At 38.9% G+C, this 26,275-nt stretch overlaps 1 protein-coding gene across 5 annotated transcripts in view; it reads right to left on the bottom strand.

Moving 5' to 3' along the window:
• SPATA6 (spermatogenesis associated 6) overlaps positions 1 to 26,275 on the bottom strand; it is a 192,427-nt gene that overhangs the window by 5,643 nt on the left and 160,509 nt on the right. For 3 of the 5 annotated variants that reach the window (XM_033226460.1, XM_033226455.1, XM_033226456.1), the window contains one exon: positions 21,560 to 21,807. The exons of the other annotated variants lie outside the window; for them this stretch is intronic. In XM_033226460.1, coding sequence (XP_033082351.1) covers positions 21,627 to 21,807 — 181 coding nt within the window. In that variant the 3' untranslated portion in view covers positions 21,560 to 21,626. Of the gene's footprint in view, positions 1 to 21,559; positions 21,808 to 26,275 lie in introns of those variants that run through there. 5 annotated transcript variants of the gene reach the window in all.

Genomic DNA, 26,275 nt, shown 5'->3' with positions numbered 1-26,275 from the left:
TGTAAATTATAATCCCTGTTCTACCTAAGTCACAGACGTGTTATGGAAGGATACAGTGAAATAAGTAAAATGCTTGCAAAGGATAATGGATTATATAAAATGTGAGCTATTATTGATTATAAAAGCTTATTAGAAATATTTTTTCCAAGGTTTTAAATGTTTGGCAGACAAAAATTCACTAAAGTCAAATGTTCTTTTTTTCCATTTCCCCAAAACTTGAAAATACTTACTAATTCAAAAACTAGCATCTTTTCTCTCATTTGGCAAAAACAATTCCCCTCCAGGTTTCTAGTGGAAGTGAAATTATTTTGACTGTTTTTGTTTAAGATTCTCAACAAAAACCTCTCCAAATTATGCTGCTTCTATGCCAAAACACATTCTTTATGCAGCACAGTTGTAGGAATGTATTATATGTGAGCCACTACTGGGCCACAAAGGGGAATTGGGATAGTGTATTTTTTTCTATCCGTTAGGAATAGTCAAAATATTTTCAACATGTCCTTGTTAAGTGATAGATTCCTTTTCAATATAACATTTTCTTTAAACACAGAATATTAGAAACAGAAAAAATGAGCTATGCTAAGTAATTATTTCTGAAAATAAATATTTTAGATGAGTCCAATAGATAGTGAGCTAAATAATAATAATAAATACTACTTATAGAGCCCTTACTGAAATGAGAAAAGTTCCTTATCCCCATCTCAGGGCGTGCGATGGGAGTGTGGTTCACTTCTTCGCTTCCCCTGCTCATATCTCTAGGGGGAGCATGCAGACCGACAGGTCGTCAGGGGAGCACCAACCCCATGGCAGCATCTAGGGTTGAGTGCTTACAGCTCCCGAAGCCCCAGTGGGCATGCCTTACAGTGCACTCTTTCAGTTTTGCCATCTGCAGGTGGTTTGCATTAGTCAGCTCAATTAGACTCTCTGCCTTATGGCAAGGACAGAGAGCTTTCTGTATCCCGGGCTCTTGTCTTAGTGTACTGGAAAAATTGAATCATAGTGGGCTTGGAGAATGAGTGCAAGGTTTTATTGAAGGGTGGAGGTAGCTCTCAGCAGATGGATGGAGAGCTAGAAGAGGGATGGAGTGGGAAGGTAATCGTCTCCTGAAGTCGGCCACCCAGCAGCTGGACTCTCCTCCAACTGCAGCTGGCCGAATTCTGCGTTGTCTCACCTGACCTATAGGCGTCTGCTCCTCCCAATCAGTGTGTACTTCCGCTACTCTGCTCCTCTTGATATCCAGCCGCCTGTGTGTGTTCTTCTGCCAGTGTGTGCCTCTCCACGTCCAGCGTTTGAGTCTGTGACTGCTAGTGTCTCAGGGTTTTTATAGGCACAGAATGGGGGACGTGTGGGGCCGGGGTAGTCTTGGAAAATGCAACATTTAGGTGCAAAAACAGGAGTGCCTATCCTTACCTAGGTAAGTGGGCACAGACCCAAGGATGGAGCCCTTGCCGGGGACCCCACCTTTCTCTACCTAGCACTTCTGTGCCCCCATCCCATATCATTACCATGTGCTAGGCATTCTTTTAAGCACTTGAGACGGGTCTACTTAAAAATAAAAATGTGTATGTGTGTGTGTGTATCTGTGCGTGCATACATAATCATATGTTATAATCTTCTGAAAAAGGTGAAATCACATTGACCCTTCCTAAGAGCTGTGGAAATGTTCATCTGGCTGAGCTCCTTTAGGGTCACTTCTGCTGAACTAGGGTGATTAACTTCTACCTCTAACATGCTCCAAATTGGAACAACACGGTTAATTTTGTAAAACATGGGTGTGCTAAATTAAAAAAAAAATCCAGAAAAAACTTCCTAGGATTGAAACTGGTTTTAGAGAACATACTCTCAAACTAAATTTATTTTTGTTTTAAAAAATAATACCTTAACTGTGTAACATTTAAACGGATAATATTCTCTAACTGAACTCATGTGTTTAGCTTCACATGTAAAATCTACATAGAACTTCCTTACCAACATGCACAAGGTCTAAAAGTTTAATAGAATGTTTTTAAAAACGGAAATAATGATACTAAGGCAGCTGTCTATGCCTGGATGGATTTTTGCACAAAACAATGAAACTAATGACAGGGAAAAAGATACAAAATTATCTTTATGCATCTACTATTTGTCAGGTACAGTCTAGTCACTTTGCATCTTTTACCTCATACAGTCTTCATACATCCTAGGTGGGTATTATTCCCATTCTATGGATAGTAAAATTAAGGTTTGAGATCTCTAGGTATCCCCACATTACAGATTCTAAACCCAGATATATAGTGCTGTTTTTATTATCTCACACAGCCTACATAAATTAAGTAACTAGTAAATTTAAGAGCCATATCAAAATACATTAGCTCTTTAAACAATTACAACAATCCTATGAAAATATCTTCCATTTTACCAGTGAGAAAGCATGTTTTTCATAAGAGTTAAAGAATACAGAGGTGAAAAATTTAGAGAATGAAATCCAGGGTCTGTTCAACTGTAGAACCAACAGTACCACCATTATGCCAAATGGAATATTTTTCAAACTACAAATACTCTTTTCCAGATCATTCGTAAAAGCAAGGTGTTATGATAAGGTCTAATATATGACAAAGAATGTCCATATATACTTTCCTATTTAATCATAACACTTATCTGAAGAATGGAGGACAATGTTTACTATCCTATTTCTTTTCTTTTTATCTTTTTTTTTTTTATTATACTTTATGTTCTAGGGTACATGTGCACAACCTGCAGGTTTGTTACATATGTATACATGTGCCATGTTGATGTGCTGCACCCATTAACTCGTCATTTACATTAGGTATATCTACTAATGCTACCACCCCCCCCAACCCCCACAACAGGCCCCGGTGTGTGATGTTCCCCTTCCTGTGTCCAAGTGATCTCATTGTTCAATTCCCACCTATGAGTGAGAACATGCAGTGTTTGGTTTTCTGTTCTTGCACTAGTTTGCTGAGAATGATGCTTTCCAGCTGCATCCATGTTCCTACAAAGGACATGAACTCATCCTTTTTTATGGCTGCATAGTATTCCATGGTGTATATGTGCCACATTTTCTTAATCCAGTCTGTCATTGATGGACATGTTGGTTGGTTCCAAGTCCTTGCTATTGTGAGTCGTGCCGCAATAAACATACATGTGCATGTGTCTTTATAGCAGCATGATTTATAATCCTTTGGGTATATACCCAGTAATGGGATGGCTGGGTCAAATGGTATTTCTAGTTCTAGATCCTTGAGGAATCTGTACACTGTCTTACACAATGGTTGAACTAATTTACACTCCCACCAACAGTGTAAAAGCATTCCTATTTCTCTACATCCTCTCCAGCATCTGTTGTTTCCTCACTTTTTGATGATCACTATTCTAACTGGCATGAGATAGTCTCTCATTATGGTTTTGATTTGCATTTCTCTAATAATCTGTGTGATCATGAGTTTTTTTTCATATGTTTGTTGGCCACATAAATGTCTTCTGAGAAGTATCTGTTCATATCCTTCGCCTACTTGTTGATGGGGTTTTTTTTTTTCTTGTAATTTTGTTTAAGTTCCTTGTAGATTCTGGATATTAGCCCTTTGTCAGATGGATAGATCGCAAGTTTTCTCCCATTCTGTAGGCTGCCTGTTCACTCTGATGATAGTTTCTTTTACTGTGCAGAAGTTCTTTAGTTTAATTAGATCCCATTGTATATTTTGACTTTTGTTGCCATTGCTTTTCGGGTTTTAGACATGAAGTCCTTGCCCATGCCTATGTCCTGAATGATATTGCCTAGGTTTTCTTCTAGGGTTTTTATGGTTTTAGGTCTTACGTTTAAGTCTTTAATCCATCTTGAGTTAATTTTTGTATAAGGTGTAAGGAAGGGGTCCAGTTTCAATTTTCTGCATATGGCTAGCAGTTTTTCCAACACCATTTATTAAATAGGGAATCCTTTCCCCATTTCTTGTTTTTCTCAGGTTTGTCAAAGATCAGATGGTTGTAGAATGTGTGGCATTATTTCTGAGGCCTCTGTTCTGTTCCATTGGTCTATATATCTGTTTTGGTACCAGCACCATGCTGTTTTTGTCACTGTAGCCTTGTAGTATAGTTTGAAGTCAGGTAGCAGGATCCCTCCAGCTTTGTTCTTTTTGCTTAGTATTCTCTTGGCTATCCAGGCTCCTTTTGGTTCCATATGAAATTTAAAGTAGTTTTTTCTAATACAGTGAAGAAAGTCAATGGTAGCTTGATGGGGATAGCATTGAATCTATAAATTACTTTGGACAGTAAACGAATTTTTACTATATTGATTCTTCCTATCAATGAGCATAGAATGTTTTACCATTTCTTTATGTCCTCTCTTATTTCCCTGAGCAGTGGTTTGTAGTTCTTCTTAAAGAGGTCCTTCACATTTCTTGTAAGTCGTGTTCCTAGGTATTTGATTCTCTTTGTAGGAATTGTGAATGGGAGTTCACTCATGATTTGGCTCTCTGTTTGTCTGTTACTGGTGCACAGGAATGCTTGTGATTTTTGCACATTGATTTTGTATCCCAGGACTGTGGTGAAGTTGCTTATCAGCTTAAGGAGATTTTAGGCTGAGACGATGGGGTTTTCTAAATATACAACCATGTCATCTGCAAACAGAGACAATTTGACTTCCTCGCTTCCTATTTGAATAGCCTTTATTTATTTCTCTTGCCTGATTGCCCTGGCCAGAATTTCCAACATTATGTTGAATAGGAGTGGTGAGAGAGGGCATCCTTGTCTTATGCTGGTTTTCAAAGAGAATGCTTCCGGCTTTTGCCCATTCAGTGTGATATTGACTGTGGGTTTGTCATAAATAGCTCTTATTATTTTGAGATACACTCTGTCAATAACTAGTTTATTGAGAGTTTTTAGTAAGAAGGGGTGCTGAATTTTATCGAAGGCCTTTTCTGTATCTATTGAGATAATCGTGGTTTTTGTCATTGTTTCTGTTTCTGTGATGGATTACGTTTATTGATTTGCACATGTTGAACCAGCCTTGCATCCCAGGAATGAAGGCGATTTGATCGTGGTGGATAAGCTTTTTAATGTGCTGCTCGATTCGATTTACCAGTTTATTTTGGATATTGGCCTGACATTTTCTTTTTTGTGTGTGTGTCTTTGCCAGGTTTTGGTATCAGGATGATGCTGGACTCATAAAATGAGTTATGGAGGATTTCCCCTTTTTCTATTGTTTGGAATAGTTTCAGAGGGAATGGTACCAGCTCCTCTTTGTACCTCTGGTAGAATTCGGCTGTGAATCAGTCTGGTCCCAGGTTTTTTTTTTGGTTGGTAGGCTATGAATTGCTGCCTCAATTTCAGAACTTGTTATTGGTCTCTTCAGGGATTTGACTTCTTTCTGGTTTAGTCTTGGGAGGTGGTATGTGTTCAGAAATTTATCAATTTCTTCTAGATTTTCTAGTTTATTTGCATAGAGGTGCTTATAGTATTCTCTGATGGTAGTTTGTATTTCTGTGAGATCCACTTTATCATTTTTTATTGTGTCTTTTTGATTCTTCTCTCTTTTCTTCTTTATTAGTCTGGTCAGCCTTCTGTCTATTTTGCTGATCTTTTCAATAATCCAGTTCCTGGATTCACTGATTTTTTGAAGGGTTTTTCATGTCTCTCTCTCATTCAGTTCTGCTCTGATCTTATTTCTTGTCTTCTGCTAGCTTTTGAATTTGTTTGCTCTTGCTTCTCTAGTTCTTTTAATTGTGATGTTAGGGTGTCAGTTTTAGATCTTTCCCGCTTTATCCTGTGGACATTTAGTGCTATACATTTCCCTGTAAACACTGCTTTAGCTGTGTCCCAGAGATTCTGGTATGTTGTGTCTTTCCTCTTATTGGTTTTAAAGAACTTATTATTTCTGCTTTATTTCCTTATTTACCCAGTAACTATTCAGGAGTAAGTTTTTCAGTTTCCATGTAGTTGTGCAGTTTTGAGTGAGTTTCTTAATCCTGAGTTCTAATTTGATTGCACTGTGGTCTGAGAGAATGTTTCTTATTATTTCCATTATTTTGCATTTGCTGAGGAGTGTTTTACTTCCAATTATGTGGTCAATTTTAGAATAAGTGTGATGTGGTGCTGAGAAGAATGTATATTATGTTGGTTTGGGTGGAAAATTGTGTAGATGTATATTAGGTCTGCTTGGTTCAGAGCTGAATTCAAGTCCTGAATATCCTTGTTAGTTTGTGTCTCATCGATCTGACTAATATTGACAGTGGGGTGTTAAAGTCTTCCACTATTATTGCATGGGAATCTAATTCTCTTTGTAGGTCTCTGAGAACTTGCTTTATGAATCTCGGTGCTCCTGTATTGGGCACATATATATTTAAGATAGTTAATTCTTCCTGTTGCACTGATCCCTTTACCATTATGCAATGCCCTTCTTTGTCTTTTTTGATCTCTGTTGGTTTAAAGTCTGTTTTATCAGAGACTAGGATTGCAACCCCTGCTTTTTTTTTTTGCTTTCCATTTGTTTGGTAAATCTTCCTCCATTCCTTTATTTTGAGCCTATGTGTGTCTTTGCATGTGAGATGGGTCTCCTGAATACAGCACACCAATGGGTCTTGACTCTTTATCCAATTTGCCAGTCTGTGTCTTTTAATTGTGGCATTTAGCCATTTACATTTAAGGTTAATATTGTTATGTGTGAATTTGATCTTGTCATTATGATGCTAGATAGTTATTTTGCCTGTTAGTTAATGCAGTTTCTTCATAGTGTGGATGGTCTATACAATTTGGTATGCTTTTGCAGTGTCTGGTACTGGTTTTTCCTTTCCATATTTAGGGTTTCCTTTGGGAGCTCTTGTAAGGCAGGCCTGGTGGTGACAAAATCTCTCAGTATTTGTTGTCTGTAAATGATTTTATTTCTCCTTCACTTTTTAAATTTAAATTTTATTTTATTTTATTTGAGACCAAGTCTCGATCTGTCGCCCAGGCTGGAATGCAGTGGTTGGCCGAGGCGGGCGGATCACGAGGTCAGGAGATCGAGACCATCCTGGCTAACACGGTGAAACCCCGTCTCTACTAAAAAAAATACAAAAAACTAGCCGGGCGAGGTGGCGGGCGCCTGTAGTCCCAGCTACTCGGGAGGCTGAGGCAGGAGAATGGCGTAAAACCCGGGAGGCGGAGCTTGCAGTGAGCTGAGATCCGGCCACTGCACTCCAGCCCGGGCGACAGAGCGAGACTCCGTCTCAAAAAAAAAAAAAAAAAAAAAAAAAAAAAAAAAAAAAAAAAGAATACTAATATTGGTCTCCACTTTCTTTTGGCATTTAGGGTTTCTGCAGAGAAATCTGCTATTATTCTGATGGGCTTCCCTTTGTGGATAACCTGACCTTTCTCTTTGACTGCCCTTAACATTTTTTCTTTCATTTCAACCGTGGTGAATCTGACAATTATGTGTCTAGGGGTTGCTCTTCTCGAGGATTATCTTTGTGGTGTTCTCTGTATTTCCTATATTTGAATGTTGGCCTGTCTTGCTAGGTTGGGGAAGTTCTCCTGGATAATATCCTGAAGAGTGTTTTCCAACTTGGTTCCATTCACCCTGTCACTTTCAGGTACACCAATCAAATGTAGATTTGGTCTTTTCACATAATCTCATATTTCTTGGCAGCTTTGTTCATTCCTTTTCATTCTTTTTTCTCTAATCTTATCTTCACACTTTACTTCATTAAGTTGATCTTCAATCTCTGATATCCTTTCTTCCACTTGATCAACGTGGCTATTGATATTTATGTATGCTTCAGGACGTTCTCATGCTGTGTTTTTCAGCTCCATCAGGTCATTTATGTTCTTCTTTAAATTGGTTATTCTAGTTAGCAGTTTCTCTAACCTTTTTTCAAGGTTCTTGGCTTCCTTGCATTGGGTTAGAACATGCTCCTTTAACTTGAAGGAGTTTGTTATTACCCACCTTCTGAAGCCTACTTCTGTTAATTCAGCAAACTCATTCTCCTTCCAGTTTTGTTCCTTTGCTGGGGAGGAGTTGTGATCATTTGGAGGATAAGAGGCATTCTGGATTTTGGAATTTTGAGCCTATTTGACCTGTATTTTCCTCACCTTTGTGGATTTATCTACCTTTAGTCGTTGATGCTGGTGACTTTTGGATGGGGTTTCTGTGTGGACATCCTTTTTGTTGATGTTGACGCTATTCCTTTCTGTTTGTTAGTTTTTCCTTCTGACAGTCAGACCCCTCTGCTGTCAGTGCTGGAGTTTGCTAGAGGTCCACTCCAGACCCTGTTTGCCTGGTTATCACCAGCAGAGGCTGCAGAACAGCAAAGACTGCTGCCTGTTCTTTCCTCTGGAATCTTTGTCTCAGAGGGGCATCCACCAGATGCCAGCCGGAGCTCTCCTGTATGAGGTGTCAGTTGATCCCTGCTAGCAGGTGTCTCCAGTCAGGAGACACAGGGGTCAGGGACCCACTCGAGGAGGCAGTCTGACCCTTAGCAGAGCTCAAGTGCTATGCTGGGAGATCTGCTGCTCTCTTCAGAGCCAGCAGGCAGGAATGTTTAAGTCTGCTGAAGCTGTGCCCACAGCCGCCCCTTCCCCCAGGTGCTCTGTCCCAGGGAGATGGGAATTTTATCTATAAGCCCGTTTGTGGCTGCTGCCTTTCTTTCAGAGATGCCCTGCCCAATGAGGAGGAATCTGGAGAGGCACTCTGGCTACAGCAGCTTTGCCTAGCTGCGGTGGGCTCCTCCCAGTTCGAACTTCCAGGCAGCTTTGTTTACACTGTGAGGGGAAAACTGCCTACTCAAGCGCAGTAATAGCAGATGCCCCTCCCACCACTAAGCTGGAGCGTCCCAGGTTGACTTCAGACTGCTGTGCTAGCTGCGAGAATTTCAAGCCAGTGGATCTCAGCTTGCTGGGCTACGTGGGGGTGGGATCTGCTGAGCTAGACCACTGGGCTCCCTGGCTTCAGGGGAGCCAGGTTGTGTCTCCCTGGGAGTGAATGGTTGTGTCTTGCTGACATTCCAGGTGCCACTGGGGTATGAAAAAAAAAAAAAGACCTCCTGCAGCTAGTTCAGTGTCTGCCCAAATGGCTGCTCAGTTTTGAGTGTGAAACCCAGGGCCCTGGTGGCATAGGCATCCAAGGGACTCTTGTGGTCTGCGGGTTGCGAAGATCATGGTAAAAGAATAGTATCTGGGCCGAATGCACCCTTCCTCATGACACAGTCCCTCACAGCTTCCCTAGTCTATGGGAGGGAGTTCCTGACCACTTGCACTTCCTGGGCGAGCTGATGCCCCACCCTGCTTCAGCTTTCCTTGGGCAGGCTGCACCCACTATCTAACCAGTCCCAATAGGATGAGCCAGGTGCCTCAACTGGAAATGCAGAAATGACCTGCCTTCTACATTATTCTTGCAGGGAGCTACAGACTGGTGCTGTTTCTATTCAGCCATCTTGCCAGCCACCCCCAACATCATTTTTGAGGAGACTACCCTCTCCACATTTTGTATTCTTGACACCGTTGTTGAACATTAGTTGACCATATATGCATGAGTTTATTTTGGGGCTCCCTATTCTGTTCCATTGGTCCATGTGTCTGCTTTTATGCCAGTATTATACTGTTTTATTATAGCTTTGTAATAAAATCTGAAGTCAGGACATGTGATGCCTCCAGCTTCCTTTTCCTTGCTTTGGCTATTTGGGGACTTTTTAAGTTTCGTATGAATTTTAGGATTGATTTTTCTTTTTCTGTAAAAAAAAAAAAAATTGCCATTGGGATTTTGATAAGAACTGCATTAAATATGGAGATTGCTTTGGGTAGTACAGACATTTTAAAAATATTAATTCTTTTAATCCATAAATATAGGATGTCTTTCTATTTGTGTCTTTTTAAATTTCTTTCATCAATGTTTTATAATTCTCAGTGTTAAAGTCTTTCATCTCTTTGGTTAATCCCTAAGTATTTTACTCTTTTTGTTGCTAATGTAAATGGAATTGCTTTTTATATTTCCCTTTCAGATAGTTGTTAGAGTATAGAAGTAATGCTGATTTTTTTATGTGTTGATTTTGTATCCTGCAACTTTATTGAATTTATTAGTTCTATCAGCTTTTTTGTAGAGTCTTTAAGGGCTTTCTATATATATGATCATGTGAAATGTAAACAGAGATAATTTTATATTGTCCTTCCAATTTTAGATGCCTTTTTAAAATTTTGCCTGATTATTCTGGCTAGGTGATATGGTTTTGTATTAGTCACTTCTTACATTGGTATAAAGTAATACCTGAGACTGGGTAATTTGTTTAAAAAATGAGGGTTTGGCCAGGCACAGTGGCTCACGCCTGTAATCCCAGCACTTTGGGGAGGCCAAGGCAGGCAGATCACTTGAAGCCAGGAGTTCCAGACCAGCCTGGCCAACATGGCGAAGCACTGTCTCTATGAAAGTACAAAAAAGATTAGCTGGGTGCAGTGGTGGGCACCTGTAGCCCCAGCTACTTGGGAGACTGAGGCAGGAGAATCACTTGAGCCCAGGAGGTGGAAATTGCAGTGAGTCAAGATCATGCCACTGCACTCCTGCCTGGGTGACAAAGTGAGACTCTGTCTCAAAAAAAAAACAAAAAAAAAAAAAAACAAAGATTTAATTGGCTCACTGTTTTGCAGGCTGTAAGGGAAGGATAGTGGCATCTGCTTCTGGGGAGGGCTCAGGAAGCTTCCAATCATGCCAGAATCAAAGGGGGAGGAGGCATGTCACATGTCAAAAGCATGGGCGGGGAGGTGCTGCACACGTTTAAATGACCGGATCTCATGAGAACTCACTATCACAGAGACAGTACCATGAGGGATGGTGCTAAACCATTCATGAGAAATCAGCCTCCATGATCAAATCACCTCCCACCAGGCCCCACTTCCAACACTGGGGGTTACATTTCAATATAAGATTTGTGTGATGACACACATCCAGACTATATTAGGTTTTCATGTTTGTCCCCTCCAAGCCTCACGTTGAAATGTGATTCCCAATGTTGGAGGTGGGGCTTGGTAAGAAGTAATTGGATCATAGGGGCATATCCTTCATGTATGATTTAGCACCATCCCCTTGGTGATAAGTGAGTTCTTGCTCAGGTAGTTCACTTGAGATCTGGCTGTTTAAAAGTCTGGGGCCTCCCCCTTCTCTCTCTCTCTTGCTCCCTTTCTTGCCATGTGGCACTGCCGGCTCTCCCTTCACCTTCTGCCATGATTATGAGCTTCCTGAGGCTCTCACTAGAAGAAGATGCTGAAGCCATGCTTGTACAGCTTGCAGAACCATGGGCCAATTAAACTTCTCTTTATAAATTACCCAGTCTCAGGTATTTCTTTATAGCAATGCAAAAACAAACACACTGGAACTTCCAGTAGAATGCTGAATAGCAGTGGAGGGAGTGACCATCTTTACCTTGTTCCTAATCTTAGAGGAAAAGTTTTAAGCTTTATCCAGTTGATTACAATGTTAGTGGTGGGTTTTTTATATATAGCCTTTATTGTGTTGAAATAAGTTTCTTGTATATCTACTTTGTTTAAAGTTTTTATCATAAAAGGTTGTTGAATTTTGTCAAGCGCTTTTTCTGCATATATTGAGATGATCGTATGTTTTTTGTCTCTCATTCTGTTAATGTATATCACATTGATTTATTTTTGTATGCTAAACCATCCTTGCACCCCAGGGATAAATATCAGTTGGTTGTGGTGTATGATCCTTGTAACATGCCATTGAATTCAGTTTGCCACTATTTGATTGAGGACTTCCATATTTATGTTAATCAGAGATACTGGCTGTTTTCTTTTCTTGAAGTGTCTTTGGAATTGGGTCACAATGATGTAAGCCTCATAAAGTGAATTTGGGAGTGTTTTCCCTTTTCTAATTATTGAAAGTTTAAGAAGCATTAGTATTAGTTCTCCTTTAAATGTTTGGTATAATTTACCCATGAACCCATTTAGTACTGGGCCTTGTTGGAAGGTTTCTAATTAGTGATTCTATCTCCTTATTTGTTATTGGTCTGTTTAGGCTCTTTCTTCTTGATTCAGTTTTGTTATGTTGTAAGTTTTTAGGAATTTATCCATTTATTATAGGTTATCTAATTTACTGATGCTTAATTATTCATAATAGTACCTTATAAGCCTTTTAATTTATGTTATCTGTTGTAATGTCTCCTCTAACTTCTGACTTAATTTTTGAGTATTCTTTTTCTTAGTCTGCTGATTTATCTTTTCAAAAAACCGATTCTTTGTTTTGCTGAATATTTTGTATTGTTTTTCTATCCTCTATTTTGTTTATTTCTGCTCTAATCTCTACTATTTCCTTCTGCTAAATTTGTGTTTAATTTGTTCTTTTTCTATTCCTTGAGTTGTAATAGTTAGGTTGTTTATTTGAAATATTTCTTCTTTAGTGTAGGCATTTAACGCTATAAACTTCCCTCATTTTTTTTGTCTGTTTTGCTGTCTTTTGTCTGTGTTGTGGTTCTTTTGTTTGTTTCTTCCTGTCTTCTGTTACTTCTTTTTTGTAGTGATTTAGTTTGGTTATTTTTTCTTTATCTTTTGCTTATCTACTTTAGGTTCTTTTCCTCTGAGGTTTCCATGAGGCTTGAATAAATTTTTGTGCTTATAAACATTTATTTTAGTAACAATTTAAGCTCAATTGCATACAAAATATTCACACTTTTACACCCGCCCACATGTACTTTTTTTTTTTTTTGAAACACAGTATTGCTCTGTAACCCAGGCTGGAATGCAGTGGTGCAGTCATGCTCACTGTAGCCTCAACCTTCAGGGCTCAAGCTATCCTCCCACCTCAGCCACCCAGGTAGCTGGGACCACAGGTGCACGCCACCACGCCTGAAAAATTTTTGTACTTTTTGGGAGAGCGGGTTTCACAATGTTGCCCAGGCTCCTCTCAAACTCCTGAGCTCAAGCAATCCTCCTGCCTTGGCCTCCCAATGTGCTGGGATTACAGACGTGAGCCATTGTGCCTGGCCAACTTTGTGTTCTTGAAGTCAGAGTTTACTGCTTTTTATATGGTGAATATGTTATCTAATTTTTGTGGTTATAATTATGCTTAATGCTTTTGTCTTTCTGGCTTTTAGGATTATGGGTAATCTGCACACCATCATTACAGTGTTATGTTATCCTGTATTTGACACACACTCTCTCTCTCTCTATATATATGTACACACACACTAATATATATACATTTACATTTAATTATATAATCTATTATATATACACTTACATTTATCAGTAAGATTTATGCATTCATATGCTATTATGTTTCTATTTAGCATGTTTTCTATTCCATTGGAAATAGAAAATATTCTATTCTGTCGGAAAATCTTTTAAAAGCATTTCTTGTAATGGAGGGTTACGGGTGACCAACTCCTTTGGATTTTATCTGGGAAATACTTTATTTCTCTTCATGTTTAAAGGACAGTTTTGCAGCGGATAGCTTTTGTTGTTGTTGTTGTTTTCTTTTTTCCTTTCAGTGCTTTGCTTATATAAACCTATTCTCCTGGCCTGCAAGGTCTGTTGAGAAATGAACTGATAGTAATATAGAGGTTCCCTTGTACATGACAAATTGTTTTTCTCATAATGTTTTTAACATTCTTTGTCTCTGATTTTTGATAGTTTAATTATAATGTCTCTCAGTGTAGATTTCTTTTATGTTCAACCTATTCAGGGTTTTATGGGTGTCTTGAGTCTGGATGTCTATTTCTTTTCCCAGATTTTCAAAATTTTCAGTTATTATATCTTTAAATAAGCTTCTCTCCTTGTTTTCATTTCCCCCTTGGGAATTCTCATTATGTATATACTGATTTACTTGATAATGTGTTACAAAAATCCCCTATGCTTTCTTCACTCTTTTTCATTCCTTTCTCTTTTTTCTCCTGCAACTGGGTAGTTTCAAATAACCTGTCTTTGAGCACACTCTTTTCTTCTGCTTAATTGAGTCTAATGTTGAAACTTTCTAATGTTTTCAGCTCAATTGTTAAATTCTTCAGCTCCGGAAATTGTTTTTTATTTCAATAGGTTTTTGGGGAAATGAGTGGTATTTGGTTACATGAATAAGTTCTTTAGTGGTGATTTCTGAGATTTTGGGGTACCTGTCATCCAAGCAGTGTACACTGTACCCAATGTATAGTCTTTTATCCCTCATCCCCTGACCCCAATATTTCCCCTGAATCCCAGTCCATTGTATCTTTCTTATGACTGTGTAGTATTCCATATATACATACCATATTTTCTTTATCCATTTGTTGATTAAGGGCATTTGGGCTGGTTCTATATTATTGCAATTGCAAATTGTGCTGCTTTAAACATGTGTGTGCAGGTACCTTTTTCATATTATTACTTCTTTTCCTCTGGGTAGATACCTATAAGTGGGATTGCTGGATCAAATGGCAGATCTATTTTTAATTCTTTAAGAAATCTCCACACTGTTTTCCATAGTGGTTGTACTAGTTTACATTCCCACCAACAGTGTTAAAGTGTTCCCTTTTCACCACATCCATGTCAACATCTATTTTTTTTTTATTATTATGGTCATTCTTGCAGGAATGATGTGGTATTGCATTGTGGTTTTCATTTGCATTTCCCTGAAAATTAGTGATGTTGAGCATTTTTTCATGTTTGCTGGCTGTTTGTATATTTTCTTTTGAGAATTGTCTATGCATGTCCCTAGCCCACTTTTTGATGGGATTGTTTTGTTCTTGCTGATTTGATTGAGTTCCTTATAAATTCTGGATATTAGTCCTTTGTTGGATGTACAGATTGTGAAAATTTTCTCCCACTCTGTGGGTTGTCTGTTTACTCTGCTAAGTATTTCTTTTGCTGTGCAGAAGCTTTTTAGTTTGATTAAGTCCCATCTATTTATCTTCGTTTTTGTTGCATTTGTTTTTGGGTTCTTGGTCATGAAGTCTTTGACTAAGCCAATGTCTAGAAGTGGTTTTCCAACACTATCTTCTAGAATTTTTATGGTTTCAAGTCTTAGATTTAAGTCTTTGATCAATCTTGAGTTTATTTTTCTATAAGGTAAGAGATGAGGATCAAGTTTCATTCTTCTCCATGTGGCTTGCAAAGTATCCCAGCATCATTTGTTGAATAGGGTGTCCTTTCCCCACTTTATGTTTTTGCTTGCTTTGTCCTTCTTTGCCTTTACTGTTGCTTTAAAGTTTGACTGATATAAGAGTAGCTACTCCTGCTCACTTTTGGTGTCCATTTGCATGAAATATGTTTTTCCACCCCTTTACCTTAAGTTTATGTGAGTCTCTTGAGGACAGCATATACTGGTTGGTGAGTTCTTATCCATTCTACCATTCTGTATCTTTTCAGTGGAGCATTTAGGCTATTTACATTTAATGTTAGTATTGAGAAGTGAGGCGTTATTCTAGTCATCATGCTATTTCTTGCCTGAATATTATGTTGTTGTTTTTGTGTTATTGTTTTATAGATCCTGTGAGATTTATGCTTTAAGGATATTCTATTTTGGTGCATTGCAAGGATTTCTTTCAAGATTTAGAGCTCCTTTTATCAGTTCTTGTAGTCCTGACTTGGTAGTGGCAAATTCTCTCAGTATTTTCTTGCATGAAAATGACTATTTTTCCTTCCTTTATGAAGCTTAGTTTCACTGGATACAAAATTCGTGGCTGATAATTGTTTTGTTTCAGGAGGTTAAAGAGAGCACCCCAATCCCTTCTAGCTTGTAGGGTTTCTCCCAAGAAATCTGCTATTAATCCGATAGATTTACTTTGTAGGTAGACTGATGCATTTGCCTTACAGCTCACAGCTTAGTTTTGCCTTTAGATAACCTGATGAGTATATGTCTAGGCAATGATCTTTCTGTAATTCATTTGCCAGGTGTTCTTTGAGCTTTGTGTATTTGAATTCCTAGATCTCTAACAAGGCTGGGGGAGTTTTCCTCAATTTTTCCCTCAAACATGTTTTCCAAACATTTAGATTTATTTTCTTCCTCAGGAAAACCAAATATTCTTAGGTTTGGTCATTTAACATAATCCCAAACTTCTTGGAGGCTTTGTTCATTTTTTTAAACATCTTTTTTCTTTGTATTTGTCAGATTGGGATATTTTGAAAGTCTTGTCTACAAGCTCTAAAGTTCTTTCTTCTATTTCTTAGATTCTATTGCTAAGACTTTCCAGTGCATTTTGCATTTCTCTAAGTGTGTCCTTGATTTCAAGAAATTGTGACTGTTTTTAGTTTATGCTATCTATTTCATTGGAGATTTTTCCATTTGTATCTTATATCAGATTTTTTTTTCTGTAAGTTGGACTTCCCATTTCTCTTGTCTTGACTGCCTTAACAGTTGACCTTCTGAAATCTTTTTTTTTTTTTTTTTTTAGACAGAGTCTCGCTCTGTTGCCCAGGCTGGAGTGCGGTGGCATGATCTCGGCTCACTGCAAGCTCTGCCTCCCGGGTTCACGCCATTCTCCTGCCTCAGCCTCCCTAGCCAGGCGGCCACCACCACTCTCAGCTAATTTTTTAATTTTTATTTTTAATAGAGACAGGGTTTCACTGTGTTAGCCAGGATGCTCTCGATCTCCTGACTTCGTGATCCGCCCACCTCAGCCTCCCAAAGTGCTGGGATTACAGGCGTGAGTCACCGTGCCTGGCCCTGAATTCTTTTTCTGGCAATTTAGAGATTTTGTCTTGGTTTGGAACCATCCATGGTGAGCTAGTGTGATCTTTTGGGGGTGTTAAAGAAACTTGTTTTGTCATATTTCCAGAATTGTTTTTCTGGTTCCTTCTCATTTGGGTAGTCTATGTCAGAGGGAAGATCTGGGACTCAAGGGCTGCTGTTCAGATTCTTCTGTCCCACAGGGGTGCTCCTTTTTTGTGATGCTCTCCCCTTTCCCCTATGGATGGTGCTTCCTGAGAACCTAACTATAGTGATTGTTACTTCTCTTCTGGATCTAACCACCCAGCAGAGCTACCAGGCTCCAGGCTGGTACTGTTGAGTGTCTGCAAAGAGTCCTGTGATGTGATCCATCTTCAGGTCTCTCAGCCATGGATACCAGCAGCTACTCCAATGGAGGCAGCAGGGGAATGAAGTAGACCCCATGAGGGTCTTTGGTTGTATTTTTGTTAAGTTCACTGGTTTTGTGTTGGCCTCCAGCCAGGAGGTGGCACTTTCAAAAGCATATCAGCTGTGGTTGTATGGGGAGGATCATGTGGTAGGCAAAGCCATAGAGCTCCCAGGAGATTATGTCCCCTGCCTTTGGCTACCAGGGCGGGTAGAGAAAGATCAGGTGTGGGCAGGGTTAGGCATGTCTGAGCTCAGACTCTCCTTGGGCTGGGCTTGCTGCAGCTGTTGTGGGGGATGGGGGTGTGGTTCCCAGGCCAGTTATGTTCCCAGGGGGGATATGGCTATCTCTGCTACATCACACAGGTCACCAGGGAAGTGGGGGAAAGTCGGCAGCCACAGGCCTCAACCAGCTCCCACACAGCTCACAGACCAAAAGGCCACTCTCATTCCCACTGTGCCCACCTGCTCCCCTCACCCAATAGTTTATTTCCAGGCAGCCAGTGAGCAGGGCTGAGAACTTGCCTCAGGCTACAAGCTTCCCAGCTGAGAAAGCAAGCAGACTCACAGTTCCTTGGCTGTCCCAGGGAGCCTGCAGTGGCAGTCCACTTCCTTCAAAGGGTCTGTGGATTCTCTAGGCTTTCCTGGTATGTTCCTGCAGTAGTTCTAAGAGCAAGAGTTCATGCTGTGGCTCTCCACACACTGCTCTATCCATCAAAGTGGAAGCTCCAAGTTAGTCCTGCCTCCTAGTCATCATTTTCCCCTGTTGCTTCTTTTTTTGTTTACGGTTTTTTCAAATCCCTTTGCTGAAGTTGTCATTTTGTCCCTGTTTTCCTAATTGTTTTATTGTTTAACTGTGTTGTCTTGTAGCTCACCAAACTTCTAAAGGACAATTATTTTAAATTATTTAGCAGGTAACTCATGAATGTCCATTTCTTTGGGGTCAGTTACTATAAGTTTGTGTTCCTTCGGTGGTGTCATAGTTTTCTGAATTTTCATACTTCTTTTATCTTTGCACTGGTGTCAGTGCATTTGAAGCAGCACTTACCTCTTCCAGACCATCTTTGGTAAGAAAAGTTCTTCACTGAGAGGGGGAGCAGAAATATGCTGTGACACTGAGTCTAGTGGCATGTGAAGTGCCAATTGCAGTAACCTATCACAGCTCTGTGTCCAGGAGGGACAGGAGCGGTGACACAGGAGCTGAAGTAGCCAGCATCCACAACACTTGGCAACTATGTAGTCCTCAGCTGTGAATGTTGTGGGAGTTTTGTGGTGCCCATGAGGGCTGCTGGGGTCCTTAGTGGTGCTACTGGGTATAGCAGCAAGTGCACCTGCATAGATAATGCCAAAGTTGGCAGTGAAGACTGAGGAGAGCTAGGGGTGCACACAATAGGAGAGTTGCTGGCATGTATGCCTGTGGCACTGACAACCAAGACCAGCAACAGGTGTATATGTGGTGGCAAGAGGTGGCCATGGGCAGGCATATGTGCAGCAAGCAGTGCAAACCACCTGTGCATATGTGGCTGCAACAGCCAAAGCCAATAGCAGGCATATGTGTGGTCGTGAGCTGGGTAAGGGCATGCACAGAGTGGTGCAAATAAGCAGTGCTTGCATGCACTGTGGTTAACAGCCAGGGCCAGTTGTGTGCATGCAGGTGCCCATGAGAGTTGGTCACAGATTAATGTGGTGGTTAAAACTGGGGCTAGTGGGTGGGTGCCAACTGCAGTCATGAATGCAGTGACTGCACTGGTTCCCAGGGTTTGGGTGCCCACAGAGGCGCTGGCTGGGGCAGCTCCACTGGAGGTAAAAATAGCCTAGTCATCTGGGGTCCATGAAGGAGAAAGCCATGGGAATTCCGAGCCAACTGGGAGGTCTTCAGTGGAGAAGGGTGCTGCGGTCATCTGAACACCAGGTAAACCATGGTATCCCCTGCCACATGGCTGACACAATGCCCTCTGTCCTTCTTCTTTATTCCTAGCTGCTTCCAGTTAGCCTGCTAGCAGCTATGCCAGTCTTCCCAGGAATCTGAGTGGGATAAAACCACTGTGGATCTTTTGGGCAGTACTCACAAAGTGTGAAGAAGCTGGACACTCACCCTGCTCTCATTTTCGCCTGTGAGGGTAACACTTGGTAATGAGCTGTGCCAGCCTGACGGATGGTATGAGCAAGATAAAATGACTTCTTCATACCCATTCTGTGTGGTTATTCTTGTTTCTGTTGTTGGTTTGGTTTGGTTTTGCTTTGCTTTTTTGCTCTACTATGCTGCCGCAGCTTCTTATCTGGACTCCAAAGCCCTCCCACAGCTATTTCCATTCCTGGATGTCTACCAAATTGCTGTTTGTGGGGTTGAGGGCCAGGGTCTCCTACTCTACCATCTTATTGATAACACTCCCTTCTTGAATGTCTTTTATGTTTTTCCCCTCAAAAGCAGAAGTAATTTGGTAATGAGAGTAATGTTAAGTTACTGTTAAGTAATGTTAAGTTAATGTTAATGTTAAGTAACTTTATTAACTTTTAGAGAACAGTATATCAGCTGATATCTGTTCAGTGTTAGCTTATTTCCTTCTTACTTCACAAACCTTAGTAAGTGGATTTTCTAAGGCTTATGTTATCCAAGACAGCTAGAAAGAATATCAACTAATTTCAATTATTATCCCTCAAGTAAATGCCAGTCTCTCCCCAGCCCCCACATACACACACTCTGATTGGGAACTGTGTTTTTATCGCTGGTTATCATTCAATGTCTTGCAGATTGCCTGGGATGTTTTGTGAATAGGTGAACAGTCACAAGTACTGATTATCTGAGGAAACATCATATAAACTCAAAGTGTATCATTCAGTGATTAATAAACACATGAACAAAATGTTGGATTTTCTCTCTTACCTCTTCATTTTGTACATTGAAACTGTAGCTAGTTAGGAGGAGGAGGATTTCTTTCTTAATTATTATTATTTTGAGCTCTGTCGCCCAGGCTGGAGTGCAGTGGCACAATCTTGGCTCACTGCAGCCTCCACCTCCCAAATTTAAGTGATTCTCCTACCTCATCCTCCTGAGTAGCTGGGACTACAGGCGCATGCCACTACGCCTGGCTGATTTTTGTATTTTTAGTAGAGACAGGGTTTCACCATGTTGGCCAGGCTGGTCTCAAATACCTGACCTCAGGTGATCTGTCCACCTCGGCTACCCAAAGTGCTGGGATTACAGGCGTGAGCCACTGCGCCCGGCTGTCTATCTTATTTTTAAAAGGGCTGCCTTCAAACTATCTCACTACTACCAGAGCCTCCTTAATTAGCAAAACATTCAATTACTTGAGGTTCAGCACTCTCAGGGTGCCTATTACGGTCACATATAAAGTACTACAAAAACAAAAAGTAGAGTTTCACTTATTTTTATCTGACTTCATTATTTTTATCTGACTTCAAAATGTGTATTCTTGAGTTCTCCCAAGTTCTAGGTATTTATTCTTAACTGACTCTGGATATTTTAAACTCCACCCCCATCCCTGTAAAATCTGATCGATATTTACTTTATTCCACCTTGTTTTCCTATTCTCAAAAGTCCCTCAATCTTTCAACATTCAGCTCAATGGTCACCTCTTCTAATGTTGCTCTAGACTTCTCTGTAGTTCTCTTACTGCATTAGTCATATTCTACCACAGTATTTGCAACCTTGCACACCACTTCTAGCTAAAGCACTTGGAGGAGTTTCCTGAACAATCATGCTCCCTCCCATTTTCATGCCTCTGCATGTTCTGTTTCATCAAGCTAGAACGCCTTTATCCCCATTCTTGCATTTTCATACCACAGAAGTCACCAAACCACTGCAAATGTTTAAATACAGTTTTTGTTTTCACACATTTAAAGATACATCTTAAAATTATATACCCTCTATTTCTACCATAGTTCTTAATATATATGTGATGAATATATAGATGAGGCTTGAATGTATAACTTGCCTAAGATCCTAAGGTAAGATAAAGATCAACACAGTAACTGTAAAATGGTACGTTCACTTTGAAAAACAATTTGGTAGTTCTTCAAAATGTTGAACACAGTTTCCATAGGACCCAGCAAGTCAACTCCTAGATGTGTACTCAGGGGAAATAAAATCATATGTCCACACAAAAAACTTGTATACAAGTGTTCAGAGCAGCATTTCAGAATACCTAAAAAGTAGAAACAACCAAAATATCTTATCAATTGAATGGATAAACAAAATGTGGTATATTCATATGATGCATTATTATTTAGTAAGGTGAGTAAGGCAAACAAAACAAAACAAAACAAAACATTTCTAGAAAGGAACTATTCTTGGATTTGCAGATGTAATATGAGATGTACATGTAACAGAATATCCTTGTCATATATTGGAAATTGTGATTGTGTGACAGAAATCTAATATTTGCAACACAGCAGACTCTTCTGTAATAAATATTTTAAAAGGCTTGCCTATGATAATTTACCATTTGAAGTAATGAACTTATTCAAGTATAACTATTGTACCTAGTTATAATCCCATTTGTTTTTTTTTTTTTAAAAGAAATACAGATATTGATCACATCAAACATTTTCATTGAGAGGTTGACACGGACACTCATGCGTTTTATCGTGGATGGTCTCAGAAGCTTTCCTGTGTATGTGAAACAGAACTACAGGCCTTTTTGTATAAGTTTCTGTACATTTTGTCCATGCTGTTCTCAAAGATGGGTCGGTGGGATTTTCCCTTATAAGAGGCTGCCCTGTTGGACCAGTATTCACCATCATCCAAATGGAAAGTGCCACGTGGCTGCTGACATGAGCTATAAAAAGGGACATAAAAGGTTCAAAATAATAATGAAACAAAATTAGAGATAGTACTATGTAAATCAAATATTTATTGAGTACTCTATGGCTATTTAATACTCTGCTGGGGCTGTGAAAAACAAAACACAGTAAGGCCTGTGCTTTCAAAGAGGGACATTTTAAAAGGGGAAGTAGAAGTATCTGTGTAAAACTGTTATAAAACAGTAAAAGGAAAATTTTGTGTTAAGAGTGAAAAAGGGATTCAGAGAACAGACACAGGTACAGCATAATAAAAGCAGAACACAGGTGGCCTGGTATGGCCAGTATAAGAATGCACAGCTTGGGCGCAGTGGCTCACGCCTGTAATCCCAGCACTTTGGGAGGCCAAGACGGGCAGATCACCTGAAGTCGGGAGATCGAGACCAGCCTGACCTACATAGAGAAACCCCGTATCTACTAAAAAATACAAAATTAGCTGGGCGTGGTGGCACTTGCCTATAACCCCAGCTACTCGGGAGGCTGAGGCAGGAGAATCGCTTGAACCCAGGAGGTGGAGGTTGCAGTGAGCTGAGATCGCACCATTGCACCCCAGCCTGGACAACAACTGCAAAACTCCGTCTCAAAAAAAAAAAAAAAGAATGCATAGTTGCTAAAAGTCAGGCACACCTGAAACTGAATTCCAGCTCAGTCCTTTATAAGCTGTGAGACCTTGGGCAATTTATTTAACTATCCAGAGTCTCAGCTTCCTTTAGTTTTACAGGATTGTTTTAAAATTTAAACATAGAAGTTATTAAATAAGAAACACTAAACTAGGTACTTTATATCTATTTATGAATACATCTTACAACCTTTAGAAGTTGGTAGACAGAAATTAAGACTCAGTGAAGTTAAGTGACTTGCCTAAGACTGCTCAGCTAGTAAGTGGCAAAATGAAAAAGACAACGTGTGTGCTCTAAGACCCTTTCTACTATGCCATGCTGCTATTGCCCTCAAGGAGTAGAAAATTAGGCTAAATATGAACATTTGTGGAAAATGGAAACAAGGCAGAAGAGTTTGAAGTGAAAGGATCAACTGTAGTTTTGAGGGTCTTAAGGAAAAAAGGTGGGGGAGAGAGAGAGAGAGAGCGAGCGCGTGCAAGAGCACGCACATGTAAGTGAGAGCAAGCCCATAGGAAGCTAATGAAATAGACTAAGACCGGGCTGGCTGTGATGAAGACAGAAAAGAAAAGGTAACTCTTTCTTAAGGATTAATAGCACTCTTCATGTTATCAGTGTTACAATTTTACTAACATAAACATTAAATTCTGGAATTACATTTTTTATAGATAAAATGTTGAGTTTATTTTCTTATATAAATAATTGACCTTCTTCAAGGTCAATGAAATACTTTTTATAGATTAGACCTCCCAGGCCTGTTAGATTGTAAAGTTTCTTCCCAGACACACGCAACCTACAAACCAAGATTACACCATGAATAAATACAAAACCTGAATAAACCAATAATAAATAACAATATTGAAGCCGTAATAAAAAGTTTCCCATAAAAGAATAGCCCTGGATCTCTGGATTCACTGAATTCTACCAAATATTTAAAGAAGAACTAACAAGAAGTCTACTCAAAATATTGCAAAAACTTGAAGATATGAGAAAACCCATTTTACAAGGCTAGCATTAGCCAGGTACCAAAACCAGACAAAAACAACAACAAAAAGAAACTACAGGCTAATATTCCTGATGAACATATGCAAAAATCCTCAACAGAACATTAGAAAATTGAATTCAAAAACACATGAAAAAGATCATTCACCATGATCAAATGGTATTCATTCCAGGGATGCAAGGATGGTTCATTATGGGCAAATCAATAAATGTGATACATAATATCAATGGAACCAAAAACAAAAAAAAAGTATAATCATTTCAATGGGTGCTGAAAAAGCATTCAATACAATTCAACATCTACTCATAATAAAACCTCTCCACAAACTGGGCATAGAAGAAACATACCTCAAAATGATAAAGGCCACATGTAACAAACTTACAGCTAATATTATACTGAATGGGAAAAAATGAAAAGCCTTTCCACTAAGATCTGAAATAGGACAAAGATGCCCACTTTTGTCACTTATATTCAACATAGTAATGGAAGTCCTAGCCAGAGCAATTAGGCAAGTGAAAGAAATAAAGGGGATTCAAATTGAAAAAGAATAAGTCACATTATTCCCTTCTATAGAAAACATGATCTTATATTTAAAAAACAGAAAGACTCTACCAAAAAAATTAAAGTGAATAAACACATTTAGTAAGGTTGCAAAATAAAATTTTAACACGCAATAATCAGCATTTCTATATGCCAAGAGTAAACAATCTGCAAAAGAGATCAAGAAAGCAATCCCATTTCCAATACTGAAAAAAAAAATTCAGCCAGAAAAGTGAGATTGCTATGACAAAAACTATAAAACACTGATGAAAGAAACTGAAGAGAACACAAGAAAATGGAAAGATAACCATGTTCATAGATTGAAAGAATCAATATTGTTAAAATGCCTATACTACCTGAAGCAATCTAGAGTCAATGCAATCTCTATCAAAACTCTAATGACATTCTACACAGCAACCATAACAAAACAATCCTAAAATTTATTTGGGACCACAAAAAAAAAAAAAAAAAAAAAAAAGACTAGAATAGCCAAAGCAATCCTGAGCAAAAGGAACGAAGTTGGAGGCATCACATAACCTGACTGCAAATTAAGCTGTGACGCTATAGTAACCAAAACAGCATAGTACTGGAATAAAAACAGACAAATAGACTAATGGAATAGAATACAGCATGAAGAAACAAATCCACACATTTACAGGAAAATCATTTTTGACAAAGGCACCAACCACATACACTGGGGAAAGGACAGTCTTTTCAATAAATGGTGCTGGAAATACTGGATATTCATAGGCAAAAAAATAAAAATAATGCCTATCTCTCACCATATACAAAAATCGAACTAAAATGGATTATATACTTAAATGTGAGACCTGAAAGGATGAAACTATTGAAGAAAATATTGGGGAAATGCTTTAGGATATGGATTTGGGCAAAGATTACTTGAGTAACATTTTAAAAGCATAGGCAACCAAAGCAAAAATAAACAAAATAGGATCATATCAAGCTAAACAGCTTCTGCACAGCGAAGGAAACAATAAACAAAGTAAAGAGACACAATACATAACGGGAGAAAATGTTTGCTCATCTACTACTCATCTGAGAAGGGATTAATAACCAGAATATATAAGAAACTGAGCAGTGAAAAAAAAAAAAAACCCAAATAATCTGATTTCTGATTTTAAAATGAGCAAAAGATCTGAATAGATATTTCTCGAAAGAATAAAAAAAAAAATGGCCAAAAGATATATTTCTTAAATGCTCAATGTCACTAACCAAATCAAAACCGCAATAAGAAATCATCTCAATCCAGTTAAAATGCTTTTTATTAAAAAAGACAAAAAATAATGCACGCTGCTGAGGATACGGAGAAAGGGGACTGCTCATATACTGTTGGTGAGAATGTAAATTAGTATAGTCCACTAGGAAAAACAGTATGAAGTTTTCTCAAAAAAAAAAAAAAAATAGAACTACCATTTGATCCAGTAATCCTACTGCTGGGTATATATCCAAAGGAAATAAAATCAGCATATTGAAGAGACGTCAGCACTCCCATATTTATTGTAGCGTTATTCACAATAACAAAGCTATGAAATCAACCTAAGTGCCCATCAGTGGATGAACGGGTAAAGCAAATGTGGGAAATAGACACAATGGAATATTATTCAGCTATTAAAAAATGAAATCTTTTCATTAGCAACAACATGGGTGGAACTAGAGGACATCATGTTAAGTGAAATAAGCCAGGCAAAGAAAAACAAATATCACATGTTCTCACTGATCTGTGGCAGCTAAAAAAGCTGACCTCACAGATGTGGAGAGTAGAATGGTGATTACCAGGGACTGGGAAGGGGAGGAGGGAATAGAGGTTGAAGAGAGGTTGGTTAATGAGTAGAAAAATATAGTTATGAAGAAGGGATAAGTTCTAGAGTTTGATAGCTCAGTAGGGTGACCATAGTTAACAAAAATTTGTTGTATATTTCAAAATAGCTAGAAGAAAGATTTGGAATGTTCCCAATATAAAGAATTGATAAATGTTTGACGCAATATCCCAATTACCATGATTTGATTTACTACACATTGTATGCATGCATCAAAATATTATATGTACATTAGGAATATGTACAATTATGATGTACCAATTAATTGAAAAAAAGGAAAATTTAAACTACTCAAATTGAAACTGTTATGAATAATTTCACAATTGAAACATTTTTGTCAAGCATATCCCTACTGTCAATATCCTTAAAATCATGCATAAACAAATAGAAAACAGTTTTTATCAATAGCTAGTTTTATAAAAGAACAGTGTTAAAAATTCCACATAAC

Source organism: Trachypithecus francoisi, unplaced genomic scaffold, assembly GCF_009764315.1.
Source record: "Trachypithecus francoisi isolate TF-2019V2 unplaced genomic scaffold, Tfra_2.0 Lachesis_group12, whole genome shotgun sequence".
Lineage (NCBI taxonomy): Eukaryota > Metazoa > Chordata > Mammalia > Primates > Cercopithecidae > Trachypithecus > Trachypithecus francoisi.
The sequence above is the reverse complement of the archived record's forward strand: the minus strand, read 5'-3'. Positions and strand labels throughout refer to the sequence as shown.